The sequence below is a fragment of the Stegodyphus dumicola genome, chromosome 8, assembly GCF_044657685.1.
Source record: "Stegodyphus dumicola isolate Sdum_Otavi_A_Nest chromosome 8, ASM4465768v1".
Taxonomy (NCBI): Eukaryota; Metazoa; Arthropoda; class Arachnida; order Araneae; family Eresidae; genus Stegodyphus; species Stegodyphus dumicola.
The window spans coordinates 154,917,559-154,943,926 of NC_140775.1; the positions used below are offsets into that span (position 1 = coordinate 154,917,559).

A 26,368-nucleotide genomic window follows, 5' to 3' on the forward strand; every position below is an offset into this window, starting at 1 on the left:
AACATGCCAGTGAAAAAGTGAATCAATGCATGTTATAACATAGAAATAAAGAAAAAAAACAACATGAATACTTTCCACTTTCTTGGGGGTATTAAAATACTTACATGTAATAGTGGTGTTCTAACTAGGTCTTGAATTTTTGATTTTATATACGGACAGTGTGCTTCATGAGCTTCAACAATCAACTGAATGATATGCTCCATGACTGCCACTAGTTATAATGCTTTGGATAATTTTAATTTAACTTTTAACCTAAAATAAAGGGAAATCATCAGATATATGAATAAACAATGGCAACAAATCAAAATATCATTTGAAATAGCTTTCAAGTCAAGACCAATAAAACATATAAATTTGAATAACACAAACACACACACAAATGAATAAATAAAAATAATGATTTTGTTTTAAATAAAACTAAAAATAACAGATATAATAAAATCACCTTTTAAAACAGAACACACATGCGCGCACACACACACACACAAAAAAAAAAAAAAAAAAAAAAAAAAAAAAAAAAAACTGCGGGAATATCTGCAGCCCCTTAAATGTCCTGAAGTCAATTGAGCCAGTGCCGTTTGGTCCTTCCTGACCTGTTTGAAACCAATAGCAGTTACCAGGACCTGTACTATGATACCATGAGTGTGTTGGTAGCTGTTTCCAAGAACTCTTAATTAAAGCCTTCTTAAGTAAGTTTAAGGTAAGTCAAAGTTTCAGCATAAACCTAAAACTCACACTACTATAATTTCCATTTTCTTGCATTAAGACTGATAGTAATTTGCTTGAAGACCAATATAAAAGTTTGCAAAGAAATAATCTTATAGAACCTAGAGTGAGGCATAAGAAAGCTGCATTTTCCTTTGATGTTCTACTTATGTATTTATTTTAGAAGAAAGAGGAATTACAAGTTGAAGGTTCAAGTAAGCCATAGGAATTTTAAATAACAATCTAATAAATAGTGAAAGATGTATTAAATAAAACCCTTGAATTTGTTATTATTATTCAACTGAGTCATTATTTTTATATTAAAGATAACAATTTTTATTTCCTTCCATAAAATATTTTTCACAAAATTTTTAACAGTATATGGCTATAAGCTGAGCACACATTTTTTAATGACAGATATGTAGTTCATACAGTTTTTTATTCATGTACATATTAATTAAAATTTTGCTGATTAATATGGATAAAACATTATAGTACTCAGTTAATATAATTTCTGTTATTTTTTATGAAAATTCTTTTTTAAGTATCGGATGGAATTAATATCAGAGCTGTGGAGTCGGAATCGGGCAGATTTTGGGTAAAAGGAGTCGTGGTCGACTCCAACTTCAGTTTTTATTGGACAGTTTAAATTTGAAATGAAATTTAAATGACTTGAAAAAATTAATGACAAGCTGAGTTATTATTTTTATTTATGGACTATATATACATTAATAAATATTAATTTTAACAAACATGTATATAGTTATTTTCTATTTTATTGACATATTAATAAATATAAGGTAGAAGGATGGATGTGATATTTGCCATTAGTGATTAAACTGATTCATTTAATTATAAATTTCACTGGTAAATTTAAGTAAGCAGCAATAGCAGCAAAAACTCCCAAAATTGATGCCATTCTTAGGAAGCGAGCAGGAAAAGGAGCAATTATTGATCAAGCAATGCAATAAGGAAGTACATAATTCAGAAGTCAAACAACAAAAATCAGTGTTATATTTACAAAATTTATAAATATAACGCTGATTTTTGTTGTTTGACTTCTGAATTAGTATTTATTCGGCATGTTATTGAGTCTTAATTAAGGAAGTACATATTTGATGATAAAGAGGTTGTTAGAAATAAAAGCTTTTTTTAGAAGATGTAGATAACCCTAATGTTTCACTAACAGAAAAACAGTGAAATGAACTTGCAGAATTGGAAACTCTTCTTTCTACATCGTATATAGTCACAAAAAAGCTGCAATCTGAAGAATTGATAGGAGACGAGAATGGAAGAATGTGTTGCTTGTTCTTGGAATGGAGGGTTTTTTGCAGAAGGAATAATTTTTTCAATGAAGAAAAGAAAAACTAGTTTGCTAGGCAATGAGATCTTGTTGGGTTCAATATATGTAGATCCAAAACACTGAATTTTCTTGGATGGCGAACAAATTAAAAAGGCAAAGAAAGCCATCTATGAACTTTCATTAAGAATGAAAATATTCTCAGAACAATTACAGAATTTGAATCAGGACAGTCAAACTACAGACGTTGCATTTAAATCTCTATCATCCTCTTCCAATGATGAATTAGATTTTGAGAAATATTTTTGGATAATATTGAAAAGGCTAAGGCAAAGTGAATGAAAATAAAGAACCAAGATCCTTTAGATGAAAAAATAAAAACAAGATTTCTACACGGCCTTTGAAGAAATAGAAAAATATGATTGCGCTTGCAAGACACCTCTGTTAGAACTTTTATAACAAATCGTATTTATGGCCCTTCAACAAAGAAGATCTTGTCGAAGCTGTACTGTTTCTTAGAAATAACTAATGGCAGTTTTTTCATTTCATAATAGAGTCAAAAGTCGTTAATCCGGACTCGTCGGGACTTTGGCGATTCCAGATTATCGATTTTTCCGGATTATAGATCATCTGTTTAAATCTCGTAAGATGGCATGCAAAAATTCTAAAATTAAAAATATGAAACCGTAATTTATGAAATAAAGAACAATTATGATCTAAAGGGTATCAAAATTTACAAAAAAAAAAAAAAAAAAAAAAAAAAAAAAGAAAAAAAAAGCTTGATATTTATTTGTTTACTTTATTAAACATTTCTTTCAACGTAAGTTGCTTTGTTTTATGTGATAATACTTTCTCTTTAATTCTATAAACAGACATAATTTCTTGTTCAGTTACAAAGTTCTGCTGTTCAAGTCCCGTTAATTGCTGTGCCGAGAATACCGACTAACTCGTCAATCGAAATTTTTTCGTTTACACTAACCTCTCTGTCACATTCTTCATGTCTTTATCCATTTTTTGGAGCAATTCCACTTTTTGTTTGTTGGACATCAAAACATACTTTCGTTTTGTAGATCCTCTGGAAGTTCCAGCATCGGAAATTCTATTTGACTTAATCGAAATTTCAAGTTTACTTTTATAAAATTGCTCTTACAGTCTGCAAAAAATAATAAGTGGGATCCAATTCGAAGATTAAGGAACAACGCCATCATCAACATTAACTGAAATAGATAATTAGATAATTTTAGCTTATACCGTCCGTTATACATAAAACGCGCACCCGAAAACGTATTCTACGCTTGCGCACACGCATATGCGCAGTCGTAAAGGTCTTACGCGCACGCGTAAATGCCTATGCACATGCGTCAACGAGGCGCGACCATAAGAGGTAAAATCCTGCACAACTACTTCAAAGCTATTATTTAATTCAGCATAGTAATAGAGAAAATAAAGGAAATTATCTCCTAGGAAATTTAGAATGCAAAAGTATGTTATTGTGGCAAAAATTGCCAATAAAGAAATCATTTTTGAAAGCTAAAGTGCACTATTGGGTTTAATCCTAGTATATGGTACACATGGGGTTTGATGACATTGTGATGATCCGTAAAGGCGGCATTTATGATGAGTAGTAAACGAGTCATTTTGGTGTTGGCGACAATTTTCAAAATCATGCCAAGGCTATACCGTATACTAGGATTTTACCCACTATTGTGGAAAAATAGTAGAAGAAAAAACAGAAGAATCATTGCTGGTTCCATAGAAAGGTCATGACTTTTCAAGGGGAATTGAAATCTCTCCATACAACCATCAAGACTTCGTGAAAAGCGCGTTTTGTCATCTCGCAAATCCGGAAAAAAAAAAAAAAAAAAACCTTTTAACTAACACTTTAACATAACTGAATTTCATTTTACAATCTATCAATGCCTCCAGAAAATCAAATTTGCTAGTGGAAGATGTTTTTTGAATAATTTTGGCAGGAAAATCCGATTTTCTGACCAAAAGAGCATTTACGTGTTTCTTTTTTTCCTAACATATGCCTCATATTCCTTAGCATGAAATTTTATTAAATTTAATTGTCATTTGCACTTTTGTAGCTGAAGAAGAAAGTTCTATATTTAAACTTTTGAAACTAGTCCTTCACATTTATGAATAGTATGATGATTTTTTTTTTTTTTGGCTTTAACTCCTTCAATGGGCATTGAAAGGTTTATTTTAAAATCTTGATTTCCATTCTGCTCAGTTTTTGATAATATGAGTGTTGTTTTCCTTCTCTCCCCACTTATTTACACCGCTTGACAATTGCTAAGGAACAGTTTTTTTCATCCACCTAATGAAAGACATCATTTAAAGAAATAAGATCTGCCACATATTTGACAGAGGTCCTGAATTACTGTGCAAAATGATATAGATATCATCACATGGTAAAATAAAATAAAATAAAAAAAGATACTCGTTAGAAGTATTTGAAATAGTTATGAAAATGCTCTTACTGCTGGAAATGAGATCTAATAAGAGTCTGAGGTTCTGATGTGTATTTGGCACCTTATACATATGCAGTTTACTACACTATTAAGGGAAACTTAGAGGATTCTATTCCATCTGCTTCTTAGGACAATTTTGAATTCCTGTATGATTCAAGAAGGATTCTATTTTGAGCAATATGTCTACCTAGTCCATCCCTAACATGCTCAATGGAATTTAGGGCCAAGGAAGCAGGCAATGTCATGTGCTTAAAATCTGCTTCTACTAGTGTTAAAAACTTAAGTTATTCCTATGCGGGTAGGAATTCCATATATGAATGGACCAATTTCACCATAGAAAAGACAGACTTATCCAGGGAAGGTTTGGTATAAAACTGCCGTGATGTCATTATACCACTGTGCTGCCTACACAATCAGTTCTTAGTCAGTAATCAGCTTACCACATTTTCTCACGATGGCAATGAAATTTCCCTATTTCTATAATAGCTGGTCAGAATCACTGTTGATAATGAAGAGGAATTTGTCAGTGAACATGATTCTGGACCAGTACTACTGAATTCAATGAATAGGTTCCTTACATCAGTGTAATCATTCCTAACAATGGTATAGCAAAATGCATGGAACAGGCTTTCATACATATTAGTGAACATTATTTAGTCACTGAAAAATAATTCTCACAGATACACGAGTGCTGGTAACACTGAAAAGATATGGCCAGGAGTAGCATTTCTGTTCCCCCTCTTTTTTTTTTTTTTTTTTTTTTTTAACTAAGATAATACATAATATATTTACTCACATATTTTTCTCTTTTTCCTACTAATTTTCTTACCATATATTCCAGTGTATAAAACACATCTTTAATTTCAAACTACATTAAAATTTCTTTTTGTCATATTCACTGTATAACGTACGCCTTTTTCTTTTCAAGAAATCTAAAAGACACAAGTGCCATTCTTACCATTTGAAGACTTTTCCCAGGCTTTCAAACAATGGTATACTGAACTGATAAGCAATAGCAGGAACAATGTGTGTGTGTGGAGGGGGGGAGTGTTGTGTGGTTTCCCAAGGTGATTACTTTGAAGGAGATAACATGAGATTGTAATGGTTACTGAGTTATAATTTATAAAAAAATCAATCTCACTGCATTACATACCTTGTATTTTGTTTAAATATAAACATGCAGTTTTGAAAATGGTCAGATATTGTTCAAAAGTTCTGAGATGTTATTTAAATGAAGCGCAAATATGGCAAGTTTTCAATAAACTCAAAGTGAGTTAAACATAATGGAATGTTCCCAAACAGCTGAATATCAGTGCAAAATAGCTCTGGATGGCCATCCAAAATGCTAGGTTTAGATGGCATTAATTATATAAAAAATTAATATAAATAACCTGATTGCCTGCTGCTAATACTATATTAAAGGATGCCTGGAATGTTTAATTGATGGAGAGCTAAAACAGCATCGGAAGGCACTGCTGAATGTGAGCCAAAGTGTGATCTAGATTCTGGAACTGCTTTCTAAGCTTGGAAATAGTTAATCATCTTCATCTTGCCAGTCAAGGTCATCCAAGGCTAAATGTGTATGTTTCACAGTACTCTAACAGAGTTAACTTTGTTAATTAGCATAAAACGCTACAACTGACAATGTCTGAAATCTGTTACATATAATTTTTGACACCATGATTTTGACTTTGCAGCACCCCATCACTGTATTTGAATCAATAGGGCTACTGACAAAATATTTTATGAGCCTGATCTTGTAGGATTCCCCTTAGTTCACTAACCAATTATTTTAATTTCAGTATCTTTCCTGAATTCTCTATTTCTCTTCTCATTTCCTCATGATGACACAAATTAAGTAGGTGAAAGAGAGTATTAAAACGAGTGAAACAAAAAGATTTAACACAGCATCATTTAGCTAGTGTAGCACACGCTCTTTTGAATTTATTGTTAGATTATCTTTAAGTTCTCACCACAAGCAGTCAATGCTTTTGTAAGCACAAAATCCATGCCTTTCTGTTAACCCTTTGCAGCTCAGTGTTCCACTACATGGAACACCCAAATTGAATCGCTTCTGAAACCTTTAAATTCAACCGTAAATAGATAAAAATGCCTTTATAATATACTTTGAACTTTTCTTTTTAAACAGTAGACAGCAGCATATCACAAGGAGACACAGAATTTTCATTTATTATGTCTTATTAAAATCCACTTTTTTTCAAGTAATTTTCTCTATTTTTTTAATGATATAAAAAATTTTATTTGGAAAAAAAATTAGGCATAATTTTGCTGGCTGTACTCCAAATTATCTGTTCTATATTTTTTTTAATCTTTCAGACAAAAACCATACGCAGAATCATTGAATAAACCCGGGTGTTCCATTAGAGGGAACACTGCACCTTTAGCGATCTCATGTTGTTACGAATCAGAACATCTGTGCTTAGGAGAGAACATCCGTTGTTTACGTTTCCTGTTTCCTTTGCTTTGGGGGGGGATGAATTCAAACAAAGCAGTATTGAGGGGTGAGTTGTGTTTTGTGTTATGAAAGCTCTAATATTGGCATTTCGAATTTTTTGGGACTAGTTTTTAGGCGGGAATTTTATTAGTAGCTTGACTCATCTGTACTTACACCTGCGCGAATTTTTTGCTGTCGCTTTTTAGTCTCATTCCCGCTTATTTTCAATAATTGTGTATATACTTTTTGTGTACGTATATATCATAGGCTTATTTTTCTTTATTGTCAATATGAATCGTAGTTAATTTTTTTATTACAGTCAAAAAGTCTTTTAATTCGGACTCGTCGGGACTTCGATTCCGGATTATCGATTTTTCCGGATTATAGATCATCAGTTTAAATCTGGTAAGATGGCACGCAGAAATTATAAAATTAAAAATATGAAACCGTAATTTATAAAATAATGAGTAATTATGATATAAAGGGTATCAAAATTTACAAAAAAAGAAGCTTAATATTTATTTGTTTTTTTTATTAAACATTTCTTTCAACGCGCACATGCATACCTTATGCATAGCCGAAATTACAAAATTGCAACCAGAAAACTATTTGATTTGTATTCGTGATATTTATAATGATGAGGAATTTGATTTAAATCATATCAAAGACGGAGTCCATTGAGATTAAATACTACATTTAGTAAGGAATTATAAGCCGAATAAAATAAAAACATCTGCCCTGAAGATAACGATAGTGCTGACAGATCAACTTCCAGTTTATTGCGAGCCACGATGTCCCCCCCCCCCGTGCAGAGCAGCGTGAAATTGATAAACAGATTTCGGAACGGTTAGATAAACAAAGGATATACCTTTATCCATTTTTTGTAGCAATTCGTTTTTTGTTTGATGGACATCGAAACATACTTTCGTTTTCTAGATCCTTTGGGAGCTCCAGCATCGGAAATTCTATTTGACATAATCGAAAGTTCAAGCTTACTTTTATAAAATTGCTCTTACTGCAAAAAATAATAAGCCAGATCCAACTCGAAGATTAAGGAACAACGCAATAATCAACATAAACTGAAATAGATAATTTTAGCTTATACCATTCGTTATACATTAAACGCGCGCACGAAAACGTATTCTGCGCTTGCGCAGACGCATATGCGCAGTCGTAAATGTCTTGCGCGCACACGTAAAATGCCTATGAGCATACGTCAACGTGGCGCATGCACAAAAAGATTTTAGCTTTGAGGTCCAGATTATAGATCATTCCGGATTATGGGTGTCCGAATTAACGACTTTTGACTGTATTAATTTTCCATAAATGGCGCGAAGAGGTCTAACTCTTTCTGAAAATTTGTAAATATTTTTGTATATAGATTTTTATCTCATTTATCCGTATATATTCAAGAATATTGTGTATATCCAGGAAACCATGTATACAGCTATAATACAGAGTTTTTTCATTCTTATACAAACGCTCCTACTCATTTTCGTACTTCACTGCAATGTTCGCTTAGTCGCACTTTTAAAAGCTCTGGCTGCGCAGTGTTCCACCTCATGGAACACCTACAGAATTAAAATGGTAAGTGCATCTTTTACAAAATTTTACCTGTATACTCCATTAGGACTAAATAGACTGCATACAACTTTTTTTTGTTGAAATTCCAACGCTAACGTATAGTGCGCCGCAAAGGGTTAAAGAAATGTGATAAATAAAAAGGGATTTTTGCACCTTTTCCCTGTTGTATTCATCTTCAGGCCTGTGTGAAAATTCACCAGGTTAAACTTTGAGATCTAGACACAGGGCATGATAACTAAATAAGATCTTATAGCCTTACGAGAAAAACCACCGCGTTAGCCACTTTTACCCATCTTGCATAAGACAGAATCTAAGATGACGGCATCTTTATGAAGTCAAAATTGGCTTTAAATTCCAGTTATGGCCTTTAATACTATATTAAAGGATGCCCGGAATGCTTAATTGATGGAGAGCAAAAGTGGGATCAGCAAGCACTGCTGAATGTGGGCCAAAGTGCTATCTAGATTCTGGAACAGCTTTCTAAGCTTGGAAATAGTTAATTATCTTCATCTTGCCAGTGAAGGTCATCCAAGGCTAAATGTGTATGTTTCACACTACTCTAATAGAGTTATCTTTGTTAATTAACATAAGACCCTACAACTGAAAACTCAACCCAGTGCCCGAGGCGACCTTGCATACTCAGGTTGACTAATGTACTCGACCTGAAGCAACCTTGCATAGTGTCCGTCAAGCTTCGGTAACTTTTTTTTTTTCTTTCTGCAACAGTCTTTCTTGGGATTGCATGTAGACGGGTTTCAGCAGAGGAAGGGTCAGAAACAGTTGGTCTTGTATTGGGTTTCAGAAACATCGAGGGGGATGGCGTGTCATAATTTATTCCTTCTTATTGCTTCTGTCCGGTTTAAAACGACGGTGCTAACTAAATGACAACGCAAATGCATGCCTTTGCCCAGGCAGGCCCGGGTATAAAATTTCTGAAAAATGAAAAAAAAAGAGAGAGAGTTAAATTCCGGAAATGCCTGTGAATGACACGTACATGACCTTGAACACAGCTACTGAGAAAGTCGGAAAATTTAACCGAAAGGATTAATTTCTGTATTATGTTTTTGTAACGACTGGGCCTAGCAGCCCCGACACATGTTCTTGCAGGTTAACAGGACAACAAAGTTTTAAGATTGGGGGCACGATATTACAATGCTCACCACACCAAATAGGGCTGACAAAGAGTGACAAAAGTGGAGGGGACTGCAGGTCAGAGTTGAACCTTGACTTGACTGTATGACACAATTATATTAGGTATTTTAACAAGATGCAAAGGGCAACTTTTGAGCCGCATTCTTCACCATGCTTCTTTGAGCATGGTGAAAAAATGCGGCAATGCCAGTGTTAGTGGTGCATCAAGGCTTGCTCAACATCCTCAAGTATTGTGGAACGTCTCTTTCAGATGAATCATAGAACATTTGCAACAAACTACACAGAGGATTTAGAAATTTGGAAGAAGAAAGTATATGAGCTGAAATTGAAGCTTTTTGTGCAGCAACCAGTAATTGTTAGGCCAGTTTCAAAGTCCAAAAATGCAACAATGGCTTCGTTTAAAATTGCTCACTTTCTGGTGAAGAAGAAAAAACCATTTCAAAATGGTGAGTTGCTGAAGGAAGCATTTCTTGCAGGTGCCGAAAGCCTCTTCGACAAATTCTCTAACCAAGTGTGAAATCATCAATGCGATTCGGGACCTTCAATTATCAGACAGAACTGTTTTAAGGAGAATAGAAGCAATTTCTGATAACATTCAATCTCAGTTGAAGAGAGACTTGGAAACATATGAATGGTTTTCTTTCCAATTTGATAAGCTCATGGATATTTCCAACATTTCGCAGCTTGCTGTTATGATAAGAATGGTATTTAATGACTTTTCTGTTACAGAAGAATTATTAAAAACTCTGCCTTTTAAGATGAGAACGCAAAGAGAGGACATTTACAACATTTTTAAGATGTTTTCGGCAGAAATTGGCTTGCCGTTTAAAAAGCTATTGGGATTACCCCATACACAGCACCTGCCATGACAGGAAGAGCCAACGGCTTTGTCGCTTTGTGCAAGGAAGATGAGGGTTTTCCAAACTTCATCTCTTATCACTGAAATATTCATCAAGAAGCATTGTATGCAAAGATACTTCCATTTAAACATGTTATGAATTTTTCCACGTCGATTATCAATTCTATTCGTGCAGCTCCTTTGCAACACTGGCTTTTTAAAGCACTGCTGGAAGACTCTGAAGATTAAACAGTCAACCTCATCTTGCATGCAAAATTTCGATGGCTCACCTGAGGCAAAGTTCTATCAAGGTTTTTATCTCTAATCGAGCAGATAAAAGAGTTCATGCAATCTAACCCTGACAAATTCAGTAAAGACATTGAAAAACTAAGTGACTCTTTGTGGCTACTTGATCTGGCTTTGCTCACCAATACCACTGAGAAACTCAACATTTTAAATCTGGATCTTCAGGGTAAAGACAAGGAGCTAGTTCAAATGATGGGATCTGTGAAAGCTTTCAAAACCAAATTGACATTAAAAATGTCTCAAATGAGATCGAAGTCACTGGTTCATTTTCCAAACATGTAAAAAATGGCGAATGACAACAATTTTGGCTCCTTGCATTTTTCCAGCCATCTCGAGACACTTCTGGACCAATTTGCAATTTCAGGATTTCAGTTGCCTGAAGCCAGTGGCTGTTTTGTCCAACTAAAACCACAACAGCAACTGTAAGAATTATTACCGTAGTAGTGGAAAACCTCGAGCTGGAAATAGTTGAACTGAAGAATCCTGCAAGCACATGCCACAGATGTAGACTTCTGGAAACTTGTGGAAAAGAACAGGTTTCCATTAATAAGAAGTGCTGCATATAAAATAAAATCTTGTTTTGGGTCTACCTACCTGTGCGAATATCTATTTTCAATTTTTGCCCTGCCTCAAGATGTTTCACCACAATCATACACATTCAACTGATATCTTATATATGTTCTGCAATTAATACTTGCTCTCAAAAATCTTTAAAATTTTCAGAAACGGACAACGTTATTCTTTTCTCAAACATTATTGCTTGCAATTATAAATAAGGAAACAATGTGAATGCACTGCCAGGAATGAAAATATGCATAAATCAGTAACATTATATCAACTATTAAGCAGTGTATTTTTGTTTTGCCAATTTAAATGACATAGTTCCAGCCCACGTTGCAAAAAATTCTAGCTGCTTTAAGAACAAGGTTTTCTTAAAATATACAGTTTTCTATAAAACCTTCGTCAAGTTAAGGATAAATTCTGCCAATATTTTAAAAAACTTCTACATCTTCAAAAGATTTCTAATTATAAATAAATATCAATATTGTTATAAATAAATATCAAATTATGGAAAATAAAATAATGTTACTGAAGCCTATTAAAAATACATTTAACTGCAAACTAATATAAATCTTACAATAGCAATTTGAGATTTAAAATGCAATAAATCTTTGAATCTTTCAAACAAAAAATATGAAATAAATAACCATATAAATATATGAAGGTTTCTCGCTTTGAATACTGTACTTTTAGAATATTTTCTTGCACTCTCATCCTGAAAGCTTCTGTGTTGTTTAGCCACACAGCTACATTCATTATATCTGTGATAGTTACCCCTATAACAGAGATTTAAATTAGCTCCATAACCAAAACTTTTTATGGTACTCTTCTCTCATGGGGATCGGATTCCAAAATGTATGTATGTATGTATGTGCATATGCATGCATACATACGTACCTACATATATACATGTATACAAGAACACATACATTCATACATGCATACATATATACATTTCTGAATCAATACCAGATAATAGAATACCTTTTTTATTTTCCAATACTAAGAATTATTTACATGAGAAATTCAATAATTTCAGTTGAATAAATGATATTAAAAATTAATTTTCAGGTTACAATATATTACCACCTCCCATGAAGTGTTTCATTACATTTTCATAAAAATACAGTACTAAGTCTTTAATCTGGACTCGGGATTTCGACGATTCCAGATTAGGGGTGTTTCCGGATTATAGATCATCAATTTAAATCTGGTAAGATGGCATGCAGAAATATAAAATTAAAAATATGAAACCGTGATTTACGAAATAAAGAGCAATTATAACCTAAAGGGTATCAAAATTAAAAAAAAAAAAAGCTTAATATTTATTTGTTCACTTTATTAAACATTTCTTTCAATGTAAGTTGTTTAAGTTGCTTCGTTTTTTGTGCTAATACTTTCTCTTTAATTCTATAAACAGACATAATTTCTTGCTCAGTTCCACTGTTCAAGACCTGTAATTGCTGTGTCGAGAATACCGACTAACTTGTCAATCGAAATTTTTTCGTTTTCAATAAACTCTCTGTCACTTTCTTCACTATCGGAAGCAGTACATCGAAACATGCTTTCGTTTTGTAGATCCTTCGGCAGCTCCAGAATCAGAAACTCTTTTTGACATAATCAAAAGTTCAAGCTTACGTTTTATAAAATTGCTCTAACAGTTTGCAAAATATAATAAGCCGGATCCAATTAGAAGACTAAGGAACAACGCAATCTGCAACATTAACTGAAATAGATAATTAGATAATTTTAGCCTAGCTTATACCGTCTGTTATACATTAAATGCACATGCATAAATGTATTATGCGCATGCATAAAGGTCTTATATCTTTATGTATGTACATATGCGTTTGTAGTTTTGAGGTCAGGATTATAGATCATTCCGTATTATGGACATCCGGATTAAAGACTTTGTACTGTATAACCAAAGGAAGATATGCTAACAAATAGCACAAGCTATGCAATAAGATAATCAACATGACTTAAAAGTTGTTTAATGGTTTATAACCATTCACTATTAAATCGGTCAGCCTTCATGGTAGTGTCTCAAGAAATTTTCTCCTATATTTATTGCAGATATTATTATGACATTTATTATAAAAAACAAAGAACAATAACATTTTAAAATGATCAACTAATTATAAAAAGATAAAATTCCCTTAAACCTGTAATTTTTGTAATATTTCCCTTTATTTTTTGAATGATTAAAAACACATACAGACAGGAAACGATTTTTAAAGCTAAACATAAAAAGCATTTTCATACTCACAGACTATTTTTTAAGGATAAATAGTTAAGTACTGAAATCAACTACTATACAAATTTATTGAAAGATATTATTTTAAAAACTGATCATATGTTAGAAAATCAAGAAATTAAATTTTTTCCAAGGCTAAGTTAAATACATCACATCTTGATCGAACTCATGTTCAGTTCATTTTCATTTAAACTAAAATTTTGCATTTGCACTTAATATTTCATTTTATTGTTTTCCTGAATACAGTTTCTAAGCAATTTTTAAAGCTGCAAGAAATAAAGCATACCAATGTTTAAAGAGTTTCTTAACAACATGAGAAAAGATATCTTACCATACCAAACCGGTAATTTAAACTCCTATTACAGGCAAATCTTTCTTATTAACATTGTGCCCATTAAGAAAAAATGGTTTGAGTAAGACTTTAAGGTACCCCTTGTATTATGGCGAAGTTGTTGTTTCATTTATCGCCAAGTTTTTATGGTAGCCTAAGTAGTTTTAAGTTATGGAAACCCTATTGTGATGTAATCGGGTGCATGATTCTGGGAAATTTTGAATAATGGGATGTTTTGTAAGCACTTTTGTGGTGTGGGTTAATTTTATTGTTTAGACAGTAGAATGGCTGAATGTAGTAAGATTAATTTGAAGTTTCTGTATGATTTGGAATGAAAGGGGAAAAGAGCATTATTTGACTAGTGTGTAAATGAAGGTTTACTTAGTAGCCATTATAAGTGTCCTGTATGTAGGAAGGATATGCGTTTAATCAAACGTAAAAACCGTTTAGATGGATTTGAATGGGTTTGTAGGAAGAAAGGTTCAGACGTGGCGGCACTGATATACAGATTCGAGTTCAGATAATTTTAGAAAGTTTTTGGATGCTGTTAAGGAATTTTGTGTGCCACAGACTAAAGACAATGGAACTTAGAGTAAGTGGATATTTGCATTTTGTAGAGCTTAAATGTATAACTTGTTTTTCCCTTTTTTATGTTATTTTATTTTTTGGTTTAAAATTTAGTTTATTGAGATTATGTATTTTTTGTTTGCCTGTATTGTAGAAATGGGTGCTCCTTTGACTTTTTAAGTAAAAATATATCGATGTGTACATGGACAATGTCAAGGGAGTGCGCAATGCCATTTTTGTGCAATTCGAGGATTTTTTTTAAAGTGAAAATAGGTCGATGTGTACATGGATAGCGAGTTTGTGCAATTCTTTGTCTTGTCCAAAAATCGCCGTTATGCAAGCCAAAATAATAAGAATTGCACAAACTCGGTATCCATGTACCGCCAAAAATCGCCAAGGGGTAACCTAAAATATACTTTTACCGAAAAAATAAATACTGTAAAATAATTAAAGAAAAATAACACGCAGGAGAAATTACAAAATCCATTGGAATATTCGTTAACTAATCGATCAGAACCTGCACGGAATACTTTTTTTTAGATTACAAAATATTGATAATAAAAAGCTACATTTAATTAATTGCAAAAGATGTGCTTTTATGAAACACTTAAAATGTTAAGTTTCGTAGCTACACACCCGTACAGTAATCCGACTACGTAAACATTAAATGATAACGTAATAACGAATGAATAATTTGGCAAAGCAACCGAATTTAAAAACATGGTCTCTAAAAACATACGTGTTATTCATCGAAACATACTATACAAACCGGATAAGAACAGTTAAACGAAATTACCTCTTATCATTTGCTAAGTGTCACATACTTCAATCGAATCAAACCAAAACCGCCTGTCCAAACGTAAATCTGTTGCCAAATCGTCATTTGGCAAAATCGACCTAACAGAAAGCGTTCTTTTTTTCTTGAAATAAATTCTACAATGCACAAAGTGAAAAGATCCCAAAATGTTTCAATGAAGATAAAAAAAAAAAAAAAAATCTGAAATGTTTCAGATTTTAAATTACGTCCAAAGGGGCGTTTTTTTAACGTTTTGAGTGTTACCTTTATTTATTAAATATCATGTTCTTTGCACTTAAACCATAAAATTCAGTTCAAGAGCAATATCGCAAAATAATGTTAAATTAAGAATATCTTTAGAATTTCCGATATACACAGTCTCGCGAGCTGGAAATAAAAGTATTTTTTTTTTTCTATATAACGTTGCCATTTCTCGCTTTTAAAGCATTGAGTTTGTAAATCAAAAATTCGTTAAAGTTTTACAAAATATAAAATCTATAATAAAACAAATTCCAAATTTGGGATTTCAGATGCCCATATTCGCAGTAGGATTTCGTCATTCAAAATTCGATGGCTCTATGTACCATTGTTTTATCACAATGCGAGAAATAGACAATCATTTATGCAGATTTTTCATTATTTAATTTCTTCAAATATAATGCAGGACTCTAACATTTTGTGGCAACAGTTTGAAAAGTGAACCGACGTTTATGAGTCCGACGCAAAATCGCAAAACGAAAACAATAGTCCTTCAGGGACAAAGCCCCTTTGGACTAATAATAGTTTTGAACATCATCAAGCTGTCGCTTTGCTGACCAATTTCTCGGAAATATGTTTCACTAAAATTTTAAGCAGCTACTTTTAAAAAGAGTCTTAAAGTCAAAAGCTTCGTAAGCCCAAGGAGGTTAGAACCTCCTTGCGTAAGCCGGACTAATCTGGTTTTCCAAAGATCTTAGCATCAAACTCCAAAAAGGGTGAGCAGCACCTTACAGTAGACGCTAAAAAAGTTTGAATGATAGTATACAAATTCGTATAAGAAAAATCAAATATTAATTCATCCTGGCAAAATAGGTTTATATTAATGAAAATATGAACTCAAGAAACATGCTCGGCTTCGCTTGAAGACTTTCTAATAGAACATTATCATGTGCTGAGGAAATATTTCTCTCTGATAATTTGAATAATATTATCGCTTAATCTGTTTATTTGTTTTATTCTATCTAATGCAAATGGGCTTTTATTGATTCTCACAAAAAAGCTCATACGGAAAAAAAAAAAAAAAAAAAAAAAAAAAAAAAATGAGGAAAACGTCCACACAAATGAGAACTTACATCGACAATAGATAGTCCCATAGATATATGATTTCACATAAAATACACAATTCTGTTCTTTTTCTAACCTTTATTTCCAATCCTTTCTTTTCTTTTCTTTTTTTTTTTTTTAGAAAAGATAAATTCTCTTTTCATCAGACATTCTTCATGTTCTTCTGTACAGGCGTTGATACTTAAGATTGAGTACCCCCAAGATTGAATGGCTAATTAGTCGAGATATCTCGCCGAAATCTCGCCACACGTTCTAATATCTCGCCGAAATCTCGCCACACGTTCTAATATCTCGTTGCATGTTACATCTTGGTTGAATTAGCGATTGTGGGGGCCACCACAATAAGGAAGTTCTACCCTTTTTCATGCGAGCTTTTGTCATGATGCTGAAATTTATTGCATGTGGCTCTGTTGCCAGTATTTTCTGTCGAATTCTTCCCCTTCATCCCCTCCCCTCCGATGCAAGGCTAAAAGACGTTACCATAACACACAGATTTAAATGTCTACAAACCTATAGTTATTGAACTGGGGATTGATTTTTATTGGAGAATTGAAAGTGTGTGCTTGTACGGGTGCCGGCTGTAATTAAATTTCCCTTTAATAGGGTTTCTTTTGTGGTAATACTTGTACCGATTTACGATTGTATTGAATTACCTTTTTTATTTTGTACGCTAACCCATATTCAAGATTGATATTTTCTTCCAGACATCCTCAACTTGTGTGCGGTTAATTTATTCTAGAAGAAATGTCTCATTTCCTACGACAGTACCACATTGTGTCTACCCTGAAATCAAATACAGATAAAGATGTCTATCCATTTTATAAGGTTTTTATGCATATCTATTTTAAAACAAATTATTATTATTATTTTGTATCACCGGATTTGTAATTAAATTCCAGTATTTTATCTTAGAAAACTAATGTCTTGTGGCGAAATCTTTATTCTTTTGATAAACAAATAAGTTGAACATTTTGCAGTGTGAGAGTTTGATATGTTTTTTTATTTAATTACTAAAAGCTGTTAATATCAGGATTAAGATTCAAACATCTTAATTATTTATGCATAATATTATTTTTAACCTTTCTGATTAAGATTTCTGTTTGACTGATTATTTTTCTATAACCATCTCAAATATTTAATACAAAACGAAACTGAAACTATTGCTGTAAACTGCTGGAATTCTGAAAATTTCAGAATTGGCATTTTGTGATTTTCATGAATAATTAAAATATAGTTTTTTAACAAATAGTTTTTATTAATTCATTTATATTTTTCTGCTTATATAGTTGTTTAAATAAGAAAGAAACATCAAAGAGTGTGGAAGTATTTCTGTAATTTGATATTTAATTATAAATTGCTGACATGAATTAAAAACTTAAGGAACAAGAAGTATCTGGTAAAATCAATCTCTTTAAGTACTCATAGTTTTGTTGCTAAAGTAAATTTTCATTATCACATTTAATCAAAATGTACATCTGTTCTATAAAAATTACAGTATTATTTTTTATCTTGTAACTCGGCAATGCTACAATATAGTTTCATTTGTACATTTTACTATTATTCCTGAAAGTAAAATGAAAATTTGGTTTTGCAGAGACATCGTGAACAATGTGAGGTGTTTTGTTGATTCTATTAAAAAGTTCTTTCACAAATGTTTTAAACCAAAAGGATTTCTGACATTTATTTTTGCTGCTGTATATTGTATAATTTCTACTAGAAGCAGACTACACATATTATCAGGCCTTAGTTAAAATTCCCAACACTGTAGGGAATAAAAATGTTTTATTTCCTACAGTGTTGAACATCAGATCAAAATGCCTCTTGGAATGCACTGAATGTTTTAATTCAAAATTAAGACCAAGCTAAGGCTGAAATTCAGCACTTTAAAAAAGGAATATTTACCAATTAAACAAAAATCATCTGTATATAAAACTAGGGTAAGGTTGTGTAAGTTGTGTCCTCCAATAAAAATAGATATAGAGTATAGGATCTATGTGAAAAAAATAAAAATTATGTGTGGTAATAAATATCTTCTTTTGTTGTTGTTGCTGACATTTATTACAATAAAGCTCCATGCTCTACTCTCATAGATAAAATTTATGAAACAAATGTAATATGACTTAGACATTCAGTATTCTAAGTCGTACCACCTATAGGTCAAATTGTACAGTTATAATAAAACTTTCTGTCAATTTATTTATATAATTAATTACAACAATTATCACAAAGATATTTTTTCATTTTCTTATCAATTCCAGCACATAAGTTGTGTATCCATTCTTTGCATTTTAAGGACTGAATCATATTCTCTTTGTGGTCTTCCTCATAAATATTACAGGGTGATGACCATGATGTGAAACAGTATGGTTGACTAGTGGGTAACTAGAGTTTTGCTGGAAGAGGCGCAATTATGCCTAATATTTAAAAGGTATGATTGCACGACCTTATCAACCACTATTAACATATTTTGTTTTGGAGCTAATGAGAAATGACTTTACATTATCCAAAAATTGTTTCAAGGCTTTTATTTTTTAGTAAAACTCCCTTGCATGTTGTGTGTAATTATGCATTTTATTTGATTTAAGTGATTATGCATTAGAAGGCTATGTAAGACACGTGTTATGATTTCTAACAAAAAAAATACATTATGGAATTTCAAATGTGAATTTATCACTGCTTTTTCTTAAAGTAATATATATTTATATATATGTAAGATACAAGAAAATACAATAGCTGCTTCAAAAATAATTGGCAACCTCAAAATTGACGATTCTAGATTTAGTGCTTTCCCCTAAATTCATCTGTTCTCCCAAATTCGAGATCTTTCTATGTTATGTAACAACCTCAAATTAACCAATCATAGCTTGTCTCTTCAATTACATCAGACTTAGTATAAATACCGCTGGTGAATTATTTACAGCTAACATATTTTCACTGCTTCACTTTTCAAAAGCCTGTGTCATTTCTTTTAAAAAATCCAATGTACATCAAAATTTAGGTATTTACGTACTATGACGACTACCTAGATATCTCGCCAATACTGGCGACTCTTGTAGGTTATACAGGTTAATTCTAACATAGGTTATAGAGGGTGCTAAAATAAAGAGTGCTACCCCCCACTAGTCCCACACTTACTATTACCACACCTTTTTTTGCTACATTTACGCTAATTATTACGTTTAGATTAAACATGTAAAACTTTTTGTGATTATTTTTTTTTCCTAATGGATATCAACATTTTCGAACTTCCTTCAAACAAAGAAGAAGTGATAGAATTTTTCAGAGTGGCTGTAATTTTACCCAATAAAAATGTTTGTAAAAACAGCCATGGTATCAAGTTTTATAATTCAGGACTTTATTGGAAATGCAATGTCAAAAATTGTCAACAAAAGTTTGGTGTCCAAACTGGTACGTGGTTTGAAAACAATCATATTGAATTTTTAAAAGCTTTAAGATTTATTTACTTTTGGGCATATGAACAGTGTCCGTTAAATGGTGCAAACATCAGTTGGATTTATGCGATAAGACACTTATTGATTGGGTTTATAATATGTATATATATATTTGGAATTTTTGGTTTTTAAGTTTTTGTTCCTTTATAATTATAGCTTTTATTTTTAAAAGAATTTATAAACATAAACCAAAAAACGGCAATGAAAATTTTTATCGCAGATGTTGCCAAGTACCGAAATTTATCGTATTTAATTATGATTGAATTAGTATCTACCAAACTAATTGTATATGTGTGAGAATAAAAACTGGTGATTTAGGAAAAACCAGTTTCGTCATCTTCATCTGTGTGCCTTGACCATAAGCCATGACGGCATTCCAGTGTTTTCTTTTCTATGCATTAAAAATATGACATATATATACTTCAAAAATCACTTTTATTTTGTGATTAAGTAAGTATTTTATGTGTGTGTTAAATAAAAGTAATAATAAATATAAAATTTTCTTGAATATATTATTGTGTTATATCTATGGTACCATAGAAAAATTTACCGTAGAAAAACAGTAAAATAATGAATTTTTATCATTATTAAATAATAAAGTAAGTCATAAATAAATAGTAAGTAAAGTAATAAAGTTTAAGTCATTGTCATCAATAAATTTCTACCATATTTATGCCTTACTTTGTGCAGTTTTTTTTTAAAGACAGCTGAAACATCTTTAGAAGTTTCTCAGATCCTTCTTCCATTGTACATAATATGGGCTGAGGTTAAATTGTTTAGCATTATTATTCTTTTATTGGGTAAAAGCTATATTAGAAAGATCATTAAGAACTAAGACTTTATAGTCGTTCATGATCTAAGTAAAGCATTCACAGCAAATCATAGAATGTTTTCATTAGAATAACCCTTTTACACTGATCAAACTTTTTTCAATAATCTGAGAATATACTCATTTCTTTCACCAACAGAATGATATTTATCTTTGAGATCAAAATTTAGTATCTTTATCTTATGTGAGTGTATAAAGGTGTAATCAAAATTACACACTTACACATTCATATAAGGCAGGGGTACATTAAATCACAGCTTGAGAAATTTAATGCTCTTCTCCATTTTGCTTTATGTTTATTTTATTTATTTATTTTTAATTACCAAAGGCATAGAGTTTATCTATAAAAATAAAAGCAAATCAAAAAATAAATTTCTGGAAGATCATTGTCTAAAATCTATCTTTAAGGGTTTTTCTTTGTTGTCAGGTAAAGGTATATCAGAGTCATTTGAAACTGTAAAATGTTTTGTGTCAAATAATGTATGAAAAATATATTATTAGGTTAGATATTTAATTTTGTGGCCAATATTGTATTAAAAAGATTCTTTCAATTGTGATTTTTACTTATTGAGCCTCTGTAGAAGTTGTTTTTCCCAAAGATTCTTCAAAATATAGTTTGAAGGCCGCTTTTAAAATAGTTATGTTCCTTCAATCAACAGTTCATATTTTAAGAAATGCCCATGCTAAGGAAGTTGTATGTGCACAAAAGTTTGAATTTGTATTAAAAAATCATCTTTTCTAAATTTTACTATTAATCTATCATCAGTTTCATGCCAAAGTCTCATATCTGCAGCTTCCCCTCCCCTAGTAAACCAGTTTTATTGAAGTACTACATAACTTAAAGATAAATGAATGAACTAAAAACAGCTTTTATCGGCCACAAGCAGTATACTCCGGATGTGAATAATCAGACTTTCAGCAGTTTTATAAAAGGTGGTTTTTCTGTTGATTAGTATATATTCATTATGCCTACTAGAAATTTGAATGCAATAAGCTGCTGAGTTTTATTAACAAGTGAATTTAATAAGCGGTGGGCACTTTTTTTTTTTTTTTTTTTTAAGTCTGAACGTAATAAGCAGCCGATTTTATTAACCAGTGAGTATAATAACCTGCAGGTGCTATGCTAAGTCTTATACAGATTTTAAGATTTAAATTTTTAAAAAAATTTGTTTGTTTTAGCTTAGTTTCATTTGTTTCAATTTAGATTACTTATTGCTTTATTTTAGTTTTTGAAATTGCTTGCAGCGGTTACATAAATTTGTTATTACAGAGAAAGTTATAGCTTAGAGCCTAAATGACTCTCCCCTAGTTTATCTGTTTGATGATCTTGAAACTATAATGAAATCCTTTATCAGGCAGCAGTTGAATTAATATTCAATGGAAGTCTGGTTTATGGCTTTAAAGTATTTTTGTTGAAATGACAATAATCACTGATACTGACAAAACAAGAATAAATGAACTTTTTTTTACACATTATAGATTACCATTGTTAGTGCCCCAATATTATTTTTTCATTTAATAGTGCAGAGTATTTAGTATGGCAAGAATTTCAGCTGAAGTTTTCATTATCAGTGTCCAATAAAAATAATTGAATAAGTAACTAAAATTTGAGTGTGTGACCATATTTTAGTGCTGTTGAAATTTATTTTATTTTATTTATGCTATAAGTTATTTGTGTAAGCTTCGTGGTATACTTTATGGAATACAAGGAGTTGAATTTAGAGTTTAAAAAAAAAAAAATTAAATAAATTTTCATAACTTTTTGAGAAAATGTTTGACTACTTTAAATACAATGTGCATTATTTTGTGTATTTTAAATTAAAAATCTTGGTAACATTAAGTGTAAAGAAAATAATATAAAATATTAAATATTTCCTTTGGCTTGGCTAATGTTAAAGAATTATGTGTATTAAAAATATAGAATTTTTATTTACTAATCTCCCCCCCTCCGCTGAGTAAGTATTCAGATTTTTTCTCATTCTTTTATAGAAGCAATAAAAAATGTCTTTCTTGGTAGAATTATATAGTGCAGAAATATTGGGGAGCTTTTTAAAATATCAAGTATGAAAGGATATTGTGAAATTTTTTGCAAAATTCTTTTATATTTTATTTTCAAAATTTTATTTATAATAAAATATTAATTTAATGTATAATAAATTGTACTTTATAATAAGGTTGCAATTAAATAAATTACTTGAAATAATTAACAAAGTGCTAGTGAATATAAGATCAGTGCTAAACTAATATTTTTTTTATTATGAATTACTGAATATAGGACTTTGTTCAGATAATATTTTTAGAAAAGAAGATTTTTTCTTATGTTAGTTAAATGCATTCTATTTTTTAACTAAAGGGAAATAAGTTTAACTAAGAATTTTTCTTAATTATTAATATTCTGAATGTATTATTCATGTAAAATATGTACTAAAAGTATAAATGTTTTTTACAAAAATGAATATTGTTGCATTTATTTTCTTTCTTGAAAATTTCTTGCCTTTGTTTTTATTGTGTTTCAGACCCAGATTATACTCAAAGAGTAATATTTTAATTTTATTATAGATCATATCGCCACTTATGACTTTACAACCAGCTGTACGGAAGTTGCATACTCAAAATGTAGGCAAAAACCTCCATTTGAATACAGTTGAAGAGGATGATAAATCTAAGAAGCCATTAGCAGTAATTCTTGCATGGATGTTAGCTAAAGAAAGTCACATTGCTAAATACCGTTCCATTTACTTGAAACGAGGCTTTGATGTACTGACAGTCGACATAAATCCAAAGGATATGCTCTTTCCAGTTTCTGGTTGTCAAGTAACTGCAGCCAACATTTTGGATTATCTTGTCTCACATGAAAAATATAACAAAGTCATCATGCATGCATTTTCTGTGGGTGGCTATTTAATGGGAGAAATGTTTGTGAAAATGCGAGACAATGCTGAAAAATATAAAGGTCTGAGTTCACGAATAGCGGGCGTCATTCTTGATAGTGCTGTGGATGTGGAAGGAATACCGACTGGTTTTCCTAGAGCAATATCTAAAAATCCCATAACTATTAAAGCACTCGAATGGTATGTTTCATGTCATTTAGCTCTCGTGTATAATGTAGCAACAAAGCATTATCTCAGATCATCTAAAAATTTTCATAATACTCCTTTAAGATGTCCTGCTTTATTCTTTGTTTCGGAAGCTGATAAAGTTGGCAGCCCTCTTGCAAATCAGTTAGTTATTGAAAACTGGCAGGTGAGGGGAATTGATACAAAAATGAAATGCTGGAAAGATTCAAAACATGTCAGTCATTTTTACAAGCATGAAGATGAATATCTTGCTGAAATTGATCAGTTTCTAGGTAAAATTGGTCTAGGTTTTAAAGAATCTAGCAAAATGTAATTTATTTTTAACCTCTGAATTGGTTTACTATATAACCTATATAAGAGGATTAAAACTATTCTATATAACCTATATAAGAGGATTAAAATTATTCTGCTGTTTTTCATTGAAAGTCTATACAGTGCCTTTAAGAATGCTGAGTAAAATTTCCTTTCCTTTTCGAATTAAGAACTTTAATCTGTGTCTTAAAAAGTGAAAACTTACTTTTAATCATTATCCTAAATATTATATGGTTGAGCTACAGAATACTGTTGTTTTCTTTATTGCTATCACATGAGCTAATAATACTTAATGACTCTGTGATCTGTGGTATTTTGCCATCCAAATCCTGGTTGCAGTAGTAAGAGAGTAAATTTCTTGTATTGGGTACTGAAGTTCTTGTAAAATGTAAATTTGTTACAAGGTATAATGCTTGTAATAAATTTGCATTCGTGAATCATGCGTTTGCTGTGACACCTTCACCTGAAAAATTACACAAATTGGAATTTGTCTGAAAATTATGTGAATTTAAAACTGACTTTTTTTAAGTTAAAATATTCTGGTTGATAATTTAGGACATTGAGCATAAAAATCAAACATCCTGCCCCCCCAGGAAAAAAAGAAAAAAAAAGGGGGAGCAATTTAGATGAAAATTTGAATTATGATCTTTTAAAAATAAATTCATTTTAAATGTATATGAACAAAAAGTAGTGACACCTCTCGCTTCACCCCCAAAAGAAACCTGATTAATGCTTAGTGCTGAATCTGCAATTTTTTATTTGGTCATCAAGATTGTCAAAAAATTAGTGGCTTATTATACTGCTTGATATTCAAGAATTCCCTACTATTATCCTTGCATCTGTTGCTAGCATAGCCAAGAGTAAAAAAAGTTGTGATAAAATTTCAGATATTGAAAATGGTGCGTAATAATTATCTAATAGATCACAAATGGAATAGCTTTTATATAATGCAGACAGACATCTAGGATGTGAATCTGCTAAAAATATTTTGTATTCGTATCCAACTTTTGTTTAGTAAGATATCTTATATTAATTTTAAATTAATATATTTTTCATATCAAACTTCAGAGCACTTCAAAATAGAAATAATTCAGTAGTTGCAAATTCTATTAAAATGCGTGGCACTTTTTCCTGATATTGCATTATATATTATTCTGTTGATCATTATTTAGTACCTTTTTAGTTTATTTTTTATCTTTTTTTACGTGTATTAGATAAGTTACATAAGTTACATATCTGTAGTCATACAAATATGTAACTTATGTTAAACCTATAATTTACATGGTATATCGTAGTTTTAAAGTTCTTCCTTTTGCATTATAATGAAATTAGCAATGTAGATTTTTACGTGTATTGAATTTTTATAATCAACCACAGTCTGTTATATTAAACAAATTGAGAAAAATTTACCAAATGCAATGAAAATCTTAATTGTACAATTAATGAATTATTTAATGAAAGTTATCTTAATACAATGAAGATAGTCTGTTTTTTTAATTAATGAAAATCATTTATTATATTTAATAATTAATTCTTCAGAATGTATTTGGGTTAAACATCATTTATAAATAAAAAATTTTTGTTCATCTTTGCTAGTCTTCTTTTAAATGTAATTGTGTAAATGTATAAATTACATTATATTTGAGGGAAAAAAGGTGAAATAATAAATAAAAATTTTTAGCTTAGTTATGTAAAATTACATAAATTTTTAGGCGATATGTTTATTAAATACATTAAATGCCAGATGGATACAGTTGTAGACTTTGTCTTAATGTTTTCTAAAGTGCTATTTGAGCAGTTTCCCTTTTCAATAAGTTTTGAACATAAAGTATCTGATATTAAAAATAAGCTTCTAACAGTAGAAAATGCAAATACTGTTGTGCCTCCTACGTGTGCCGTGTATTTTAGATGATCTGAGAATAATTATTTTTATTAATTGATATGTTAAATATTTTGATACATTTGTAGTTTTGGATTTTTTTTTTAAATTTGAAGTTTATGTTGTTATTTATTGGTGGTAATTATTAAAAAACATTCTAATATCTT

At 31.0% G+C, this 26,368-nt stretch overlaps 2 protein-coding genes across 7 annotated transcripts in view; one reads left to right on the forward strand and one right to left on the reverse strand.

The window, feature by feature from the left end:
* The window catches only part of LOC118187237 (ecdysone-induced protein 78C-like), a 38,994-nt gene extending 23,537 nt beyond the window's left edge, over positions 1–15,457 (reverse strand). Inside the window, exons 1-3 of one of the 5 annotated variants that reach the window (XM_035357412.2) lie at positions 15,330–15,457; positions 12,026–12,154; positions 105–252 (exon numbers count right to left, since the gene is read on the reverse strand). In XM_035357412.2, coding sequence (XP_035213303.1) covers positions 105–203 — 99 coding nt within the window. In that variant the 5' untranslated portion in view covers positions 204–252; positions 12,026–12,154; positions 15,330–15,457. Of the gene's footprint in view, positions 1–104; positions 253–5,278; positions 5,446–12,025; positions 12,155–15,329 lie in introns of those variants that run through there. The other 4 variants (XM_035357410.2, XM_035357415.2, XM_035357413.2 and 1 more) reach the window with 4 other exon arrangements.
* A 1,608-nt stretch (positions 15,458–17,065) lies between these two features.
* On the forward strand, positions 17,066–26,368 carry l(2)k09913 (transmembrane protein 53-like lethal (2) k09913). Of its 2 annotated transcripts, none has more exons than XM_035357417.2 (3): positions 17,066–17,268; positions 17,339–17,477; positions 23,493–26,368. In XM_035357417.2, the coding sequence occupies exons 2-3, from the start codon at positions 17,397–17,399 to the stop codon at positions 24,321–24,323; spliced, it is 912 nt and encodes a 303-aa protein (XP_035213308.1). In that variant the 5' UTR covers positions 17,066–17,268; positions 17,339–17,396; the 3' UTR covers positions 24,324–26,368. The 2 variants fall into 2 exon arrangements, with proteins under 2 accessions (XP_035213308.1, XP_035213307.1); XM_035357416.2 differs by having other exon boundaries at positions 17,076–17,268; positions 17,357–17,477.